The 8,577-nt window shown below is 38.4% G+C and overlaps 1 protein-coding gene across 2 annotated transcripts in view; it reads left to right on the forward strand.

Moving 5' to 3' along the window:
- RTF1 (RTF1 homolog, Paf1/RNA polymerase II complex component) overlaps window positions 1-7,664 on the forward strand; it is a 28,738-nt gene extending 21,074 nt beyond the window's left edge. For both annotated transcript variants that reach the window (XM_027458107.3, XM_072038734.1), the window contains exons 10-18: window positions 684-771; window positions 857-964; window positions 1,537-1,614; window positions 2,743-2,864; window positions 3,221-3,278; window positions 3,854-3,931; window positions 5,030-5,125; window positions 5,412-5,523; window positions 6,854-7,664. In XM_027458107.3, coding sequence (XP_027313908.3) covers window positions 684-771; window positions 857-964; window positions 1,537-1,614; window positions 2,743-2,864; window positions 3,221-3,278; window positions 3,854-3,931; window positions 5,030-5,125; window positions 5,412-5,523; window positions 6,854-6,960 — 847 coding nt within the window. In that variant the 3' untranslated portion in view covers window positions 6,961-7,664. The remainder of the gene's footprint in view (window positions 1-683; window positions 772-856; window positions 965-1,536; window positions 1,615-2,742; window positions 2,865-3,220; window positions 3,279-3,853; window positions 3,932-5,029; window positions 5,126-5,411; window positions 5,524-6,853) is intronic.
- The last annotated feature ends 913 nt before the right edge of the window (window positions 7,665-8,577 follow it).

The raw sequence follows: 8,577 nt of genomic DNA on the forward strand, positions 1-8,577 counted from the left end.
AAGGCTTACTGGCCCTTGATTAGCCAATGAATGAGAAATTATGCAGGGATTGGCTCCAGCAATGTATAATTCAGTACTGCTTACAGGGGATTTCTACTGGTCCAAACATGAAATAACTTTGTGTTTCCTAAGATCATGTGATAGGTCACCAAACAGGGTACTTATCGTTCAGGTGTGAGGTAAGTTGAGGATGATAAAAGGGCTGGAACACCTCTCCTATGAAGGCAGATTGGAGGAGTTGAGGTTCTTTTATTTAGAGGAGAGAAGGCTTTGGGAGACTTTACAGCATCCTTCGATTACTTAAAGAGGGTCTAAAAGAAAGCAGGAGAAGGGACTCTTTGTCAGGGAGGGGGGTTGGACCTAGATGATCTTTAAGGTCCATTCCAACCTGAAGCATTCTATGACTTTAAGTCTGCTTCTCTTTACTACTGAGTGTATTACTTGCTTAACTGTTTCCTGCAGACTTGCTGTCAAGTATTCCTTTGTATTACTGTTTGGTACTAAGAGCTAACTTAGGTTCCTGAACTCTGTCAGACCTTACTGAAGTTAAGAATATATAGCACATGACACAAGAGTAACCTTAAGTGTATGTTTCAGGACTTCATGGGTCAATTTATTACTTAAAGATAAAATATCACAGCTCTGTACCATAAGAAAGGGATGTTGCATTTTTCTTGTTGCAGGCATGGCAGTGATCAGCGTGTGTTTCGTTTGGAGTTTGTCTCAAATCAGGAATTTACTGAAAGTGAGTTCATGAAGTGGAAGGAAGCGGTAAGTTTGCCAGACTTCAATTTCTTCTAAGCAGCCTTCCACTTCCAGTATTCGAAGTGAAAACTAAACTTGTTATTGTATTTAGATGTTCTCTGCTGGAATGCAGCTACCTACGCTAGATGAGATAAACAAGAAGGAAGTGTCCATCAAAGAAGCCCTCAACTACAAGTTTAATGACCAGGACATTGAGGAGGTAAACAGCATGTTGTAGTGAGGCTCTTGCAATGCTTAAAGTTGGAAAGAACGTACGGAGTAGAGTGCTAGCTCTTACAAATCACAATTATCGTGGTATCTTCTTCCTAAGGAGAAAACTAAATTGCATAACTGGATAGAGTAGCTTGGTGATCCAGATGTTGTTTGGTTCTGACTGCTGCTTTGCTTCATCCTTTGTGCCCTGTTACCTTCCTCGTCAACTTGTGTTGCAGAGCTTTCAACTCCTAACCCAGGTGTGGCAACTTAGTTCTTATGTTCTGGAAAGCTAACAGCATCGTCATAGATGCATTTATCACAGTTTCTGCAGCTTGGTATTTGCTTCATATTGACCGAATGTGATTAGCATCAGATTTTTATAGGTTGTAAGTGTGGGGAATGGAGCTGTAACTCATTACCAACTCACAAATTAAAAACAGCAGCAGAGAAAGAGCATGAGTAAAATTCTGTGGCAGTAAGTACATTTCTTAGGTGATACTGATCTGTTGCTTCTACTAAGTATTAAAGTAGACGTTTCATACATGCATATCCTTGCTGTTTCTTCTGGTCTTACAGATTGTGAAAGAGAAGGAAAGGTTCAGAAAAGCCCCTCCAAATTATGCTATGAAGAAAACTCAGCTGTTAAAGGAGAAGGTGAGAGATGAGATGATGCCTGCAAGCTTAATGCAGTCTTTGATTTAGAAGAACTGGAGCTCATCTGGATTTTGGCAGAAGTCAGCAGTAAGCTCGACTTTAACTATGCAGTTAAGAAGCGGCTCTCAAGGTTCACTGCTGGATTCAGAACACTTAGAATCCAGTTTAAGCTGTTGCATTCCTTCATTAAGGACAATTGCCAACGATACTAGCTGATACTAGAAGTTAAGTAGTTTTACTTCAGGAACTAATTTTAACTTTTTTGCAGGGTACTCACTAGTAACACTCAAAAGTTACTAGACTTCAAATCTAGTATTAAATTGTTTTTGCTCAGTGTTGACTGAGTTTTTACTTTGTTATGACCAGTAATTTGTATTGAAAAGAATACACTGAAGGGTTTTACTTGCCCCTAAACTGTTTTATGTGTAAACTTCCTGGAATGCATAGACCTAACAGTTCTGAGAAGTCAAAGCCCAGAAGACAAGTAAACAACCAGTCTTAAATATCTCTGAGGACAAAGATATAAAGCATTGTTTTTGTTAGTGCAGACCTTTTTCAAGACCATTATGCTTCATGCAGAGTGAAAACAAAGAATTGTTAATCATTAGTTCTATATTCTTTGACTTAACTGTAGTGTTTGGTCATTTTTTACTCTGCATGAATTTGTAAACAGTTTGACAGTGCAGAGGAGTGCAATTGCCTCTTGTTGTCACAAGGTGGCATAATAAGCTACTGTTGGCTGTCTGATGTTTTAGTAGGGGACCCTTCAACTTGCTTAAATAAGTGGCAACTCACAATCGAAGAAATAATCGGTCTCTTCCTGGGCTGACAAACAGCAATATTAAAACTTAATCTAAATGAGTTGTCCTAGTCATGCTGAGGCTAGCGTACGTAAGTTGTCTTTACTTTCAGGGGTTTCAAAGGTTCATGGAATTCTTCAGAATGAGAGGGCCAGGTTTGCTTTAAGTTGAAGGGAAATTTTAGCTCTCCACTATATTCTTAGTATATGGGGTTAGAACATTTGCAACTGGAATAGGGTTAGCTGGCTGATTTGTGCATCTATCACTCATTTCTCTGACTGGCACTGTGGTAAAGAGTAGTGCCTAATGAATTATTGTTTGGTTGAAGGCCATGGCAGAGGACTTGGGGGACCAAGATAAGGCCAAACAGATTCAAGATCAGCTTAATGAACTTGAGGAAAGAGCAGAAGCCCTGGATCGTCAGCGAACAAAAAACATTTCTGCAATCAGGTAAGAAACAGTTATTGGGAATTTTCTTTCTAAAATAGTATCAACCAACACACACAGAGAAATCAGTTAAATCAGTAGTGATCTAGCTGTAAGGCTTTGTTTCCTTTTTTGTATAGTGTATTCATGAAACTTATATCGTGATACTTCTGAATTTTGCCTCCACTTCCTTTTATGTGTCATTCAGTTAAAACTGTCAAAAATAAAAACTCATAACCGGGATAGCAATTGTATTGTGTAAAGTGTAATTTGTAATCAGACGGAGATATAAAAATGCTAATGGGCATTTTGTTTTATAGAGGTTGATAAATGAGTCACTTTCTTTTTCTTTTTCCCCTCTTATTTTTTTTCTTCTGCAGTTACATCAACCAGAGGAATAGAGAGTGGAATATCGTTGAGTCTGAGAAGGCTCTCGTGGTAAATAATGGCAAATTAATACTTCTGTGCATAGAGAGATGAAATGACGCATAGCAAGATAATTGCATGATGAAATTACTCATTTTTAATGATCTTATAACACCTTTTATATAGGCAAGTGACGTGATTTTTTGTTTGTTTTAAGCTAATTGCTTTATCTTTATGATAAACTCAGTCAGGAGATTACTGACTATAATAGTGACTTAGCACAGTCTGTAAGGGGGAAAAAAATTGGAAAGGAGACTTCAGAGAATGAAATAGCAGACAAAATAGTCAATTCTCTGTGGTGACACTTCTAGTAAGAATAGTTAAGCTTCTTAATGAATACTTAAGCCTCAGTTACCTTGCAAGTTAGGTGGCTATATTCTGTTGTATTCAGTAAGGACAGTTTTGTTCTGTGAAGTGTAGGACTGTGGGTGTTACAAAATCTTTTTGGTCCGTAATGCTGTTACTATTTTTGTCTCTCTAACCTTGATATTATATATTGCTGGTGAGTACCTGCATGGGTGTGGTGCTTTGGGAGGATTTATAACCATGCAAGTAGCTAACTGCAAAACAATGTGCTTCTTCTTCAGGCTGAAAGTCACAGTATGAAAAACCAACAAATGGACCCCTTTACTAGGCGGCAGTGCAAACCCACAATAGTGTCTAATGTGAGTGCAATATTCAAGTTCAAATGAAGCAATATGTGGAAAAATGGTAACCAATGTAATGCAGGGATTAGGAAGGAAAATGTTATTTGTATTCATTCCTAACTGCCATGTGTTATCAACGCTCAGGGGGTTCCAGGGTGAGATATAATTGAGTGAAATTCTAGTCTCACTGCCCAAAAAGGAAAAAGCAATACTTTTTTTTTTCCTCCATAAAACCATAAAGGACATGAGTGATATGAGCATGTATGTGGAGGTGCAACTCTGCCTTGGATTTTTGTAGCAAATTCTTATATGTAGAATTACCCATTACACAGATATAGTTAGCTTTGGGAAGACAGCTTTCTTTAGGTGTGAGTTTTGCTTCTAGTTGGTTGAGATTTTCTTTAAAGATCTGTGAAAGGAAAGAAGAGACTAGACATTTCAGGCCTGTGATGAATAAAGTAGTTTAATATAAACTTCTACTGCGATAGTGGCAAAACCTGCTATTGTAATCCATAGCTGTATAAATGATGGATAACAAAGTTGAGTGATCAGCTCTTCTAAATGATTTGACTTGAAGCATGTTCAGAAATAGTATACAGTTCTGGTATCAGTACTTTAAAAAAAAAAAAGTCAAGTGGGATCTTGTTGGTCTCTACAAATTAACAAGGAAATAAATTTTATTGCAGGTCCTGAAATAAATAATTACTAGAAAGAAGAATCATAGTTGTTGAGTAGATTTATTATGGTAGACAACTATTACCATGAAAAGAAAAGTCTTTTAATAATTTCGTCACTAGTAGAGTGTTTCAGCCAGAACTGTAAGGTAAAAGCAATCCTACCCGAGGACAGTTTTAAGACCAGTCACAGGATCAGATCACATCAACAAGAAATGTGGTATCTTCTCAAAGAAAGACTTTCTGAGGAAATTTTTAGTTTAGTAGTACCAGATGCATTACATAGGTATCAGGATGTCTTAAAATGTCTAAGATCCTGAAGACTGGGCTAACTGATCTAGATCATCTTTTGGTTTTATATTAATGGATATGAGCGCTGTCTCAAAAAATGGCAGTATAGTTTTTCACCACTTAACATACAGTGTTTTATTTTCCCCTGCAGTCCAGAGATCCTGCTGTACAAGCTGCCATCCTTGCACAGCTAAATGCAAAATATGGATCTGGTGTACTACCAGATGCTCCAAAGGACATGAGTAAGGCAAGTTTCATTTTCTGATTCTGTTTCGTGTTCCCTCCTACCATCGCAGCTTTGCTCTAGAAGCTTATGACTAATAGTAGATGTGCATGCTTCAGCTCTAGAAATAAGTATGCTGCAAAGCATTATTATAGAACAGCTCTTTCTTCTACAGGGAAAGAAACTTAAGTTTCTCCAGCACTGTGAAAGCTAAACTAAATATGTTTGTGGTGAAAGCTGGAGTGAAAAGTATTGTCATTACCTTTGTCTAGACACATAAGGGTTGGAAATTTACTTATTTTTCTTCCAGGGTCAAGGAAAGGATAAGGATGTGAACTCTAAATCAGCCAGTGATCTCTCGGAAGATCTTTTCAAAGTACACGACTTTGATGTAAAGATTGATCTTCAGGTTCCCAGTTCTGGTACGTTTTCTAGTTGAGTTTGGGGGTGTGATTGCCCGGATCATTATGGTAGAACCTGACTCTTTCAGGGTCAATGGTGGGCTTTTGAAAATGGGAGCAAAGGACCCGTGTTTGTCTTCTTTGCAAGTATCTTATTTTTGAGGAGGAGAGGTATGTGTGCTAGTGACGTTCACTGAGAAAACAAGAGCAGCTGGATTGTGTTACACTGACAGCCTGTATATACTCGTATCCTTGCTCCAAATGCCTAGGGAGAAAATGAGGTAACAAGAGTTTGTCTGATATATTCTTCCAGTATCTGTGGCTGCTGTAATCCTTGAGGAACATCTGAATGTGTTGTATTTAATAAGCTTTGATATCTGTTCTGATACTTACTCTACAAATTTGTCTAGTCACTTTTGAAACCAGATAAGCTCTGGGTATCTGTAATGTCCTATTCCATAATCTGTGTATGCACTATGTGGATAAAGTATTGGTAAAGCAGCAGGTTCAAAAATCAAGCTGCTGTTCACTGACTTTTGTATTCCCCGTAGTGTTGAAGCAAAACTTAATGGGGACCAAAATATTGGGAAAGGGAATGAAGGTGTACTTAGACATACATTTAAAATCTTATAAAGAAGGGAAAGTAGAAGATGTTGAGTCTTTCCAAACTAGATCAAGATTGGAATTCTGGATGTAAGACTAGAATTTGGTAGGGTGGCAAGAATAGGAGTGTGAATGCGAATTATAAATTTCAGGAAGCTGGCAAGCAGACAAAGGCTAAGCACAGAAGAACACTGAAAACTAGAAAGGAGGCTGAAAAGAGTATGAGAGAGAGACAATACAGATACAGGTTGAAGTGTGGGTGGTGTTTGTGTTTTTGACAACACTTTTATCTCGTTTAGTTCAGTCTTCTTTCATAATGGAAGAATGGGAAGAATGGGGATTATTTAAAGTGTGTGTAAGGTGTGTGTTGTAGACATCGGTAGGAAGTCTTACTTTCATCTCGTTATTTGTCTCTTTTGTCCTTGCCATTCTTATGGGATGGTGATCTATCAAAGATCTGAGCTGGAAGGCTCCGTGTGTGTATTGTGATTTCAATATGTTGCAGAGTAGTTTTCTTAAGAAATGAAAGTACTTTTCATGGCAGAAAGCAAGTTAACAGATGGAGTGAAATTTGCATGTGCTTTACCTTTGAAGATAAGCAACCAGATACTGCCTATGTTAACTTTTAACCTGATGCATACCAGAGAAGCCAAATGTGATTTTGTGGTGAAGTTGTCAGTAAAGACAAGAAGTAAAAATCTGTAGTTCTCATTTATTTTGGTCCTCACTCTTCTCTTATCCCCAACAGAATCTAAGGCGCTGGCCATCACCTCCAAGGCTCCACCAGCAAAAGATGGTGCCCCTCGGAGATCGTTGAATTTGGAGGACTACAAAAAGAGGCGGGGGCTTATTTGAGCATGCCCACTCTGCTGCTTCTGACCCTGCATGCTCCATGATGATGTCCTACCTTTTCTTCCTCCCTTTTCAGTTCTCCCTTCTGGGTTGGAGCAGCAATGGAGCTGGGAAGAGACTCTTTAAAACTGCCAGTCATCTGTAACATAAACCATTCAACTATTTACTGTATAGACCTCCCTTCTTGCCCTTTCCTCCTGCCCCCCTCACAAATGTGGATCTGTGCTATTTGGGGTCTTCCCATTTCTTTTAGTTTGAGTTTTGTTTTTTTATTTTGTTGATGCAGCTCGTTGGTCTACTCTGTGTTCAGTATTAGCCTGAGGTCTGGATTTCTGTAGGAATCTCTTGGTGGTCGCAGAATCAGCACTTGGTGATCTCCCCTTACATACCACCACAGGCACAGTGAATAAACATTGGCGCGAGACCTTTGTGGCTGGAAGGTCATCTGCACTTTCTTCCTCCTCTTCTTCCTCCTTCATCCTAGCTTTGGAGAAGGGAATCTTCAAAAACTGGCTTAGGTTCAAAGTGTAAATTTTTTTGGGAGGGTTGTGTGACTTTTTTTCAGGTGTTTTTTATCATTTTTAAGCTGCAGTACTATTTGTATCCGTCTGTCACAGTTTACGGCTGTTTTGAATTTCTACCAGCTGTACTTGAGCATCTGAAATTGCAAGAAAGAAACTCATTAAATGTGATTCTTCTTACTAAAACGGCTTGGTTGATATAGCTGTTTAACTTCATGTTCCCTTTTTTACTTTCACTTAACTGATGAGAGAGAGGTACACAGCTCTTGATGTGGGACTTGTCATCTGTACCACATCTGGAGTCTCCAGCTTTAACTGAGTGGAGTAGCTCTTTCTGGGATGCCCCTGGGGTGCTCATTGGTTGGGCTTTAGTTTCTTCTCCAAGCCTCCAATATTATGCATTTGTTAAGTCATCGTGTATTCACTGGGCTCTAGCTCATGTTTGTTTCTTGCTTTGTGAACCATTTAAACCGGGCTTCTATGAAACAAACAAAAACTTAAAAAATAAAATCACTTTGTGTGAAAGGGGAAGGACACAGTAAGGACACAGTAGAAAGGTCAGTGGGTAATGTATGAGAGGTAGCTGATGTGCTTTTTTCATATCTAAACTGGTACAAGTGGAGTGCAACACTAGCACAAGAATTGTATGGCTTTATGGAATATTTGACTGGACACAAAGTGACAGCTCAATTATCACTCAGGTGTTTTAAAAAAAAATTAAAAAATAATAAAAAAAATAAGTGTAAATATAAGTGACATTTAAAAAGAGCTTTTCCAAACAAGATACAACTGAATATATGGAGCTAAGAACTAAATTAAAAGAGAATTAGAAGTCTAGAAGGTTAGAGGCCCTCGTTCAGGTAAGCGTGCAAGCACGTGTTTGTTCCTACTCAGGCCAGTACGAATATGCTAACTTAAGCACTGAACTGGATAGGAATGTTTCTGGGGGACCCCGAAGAAGGAAAATGCTGATGCTCTTTTTGTGTCAGAGCATTACTATTTTTCTGAAATCATACACTGGTTATGTCTGAACCTGTGTTTGATACTTTCTTGTTGGATTCTTAATGAAACTTTAATCTAGTTCTTATTTAACTTTCTC

The sequence above is a fragment of the Anas platyrhynchos genome, chromosome 5, assembly GCF_047663525.1.
Source record: "Anas platyrhynchos isolate ZD024472 breed Pekin duck chromosome 5, IASCAAS_PekinDuck_T2T, whole genome shotgun sequence".
NCBI lineage: Eukaryota > Metazoa > Chordata > Aves > Anseriformes > Anatidae > Anas > Anas platyrhynchos.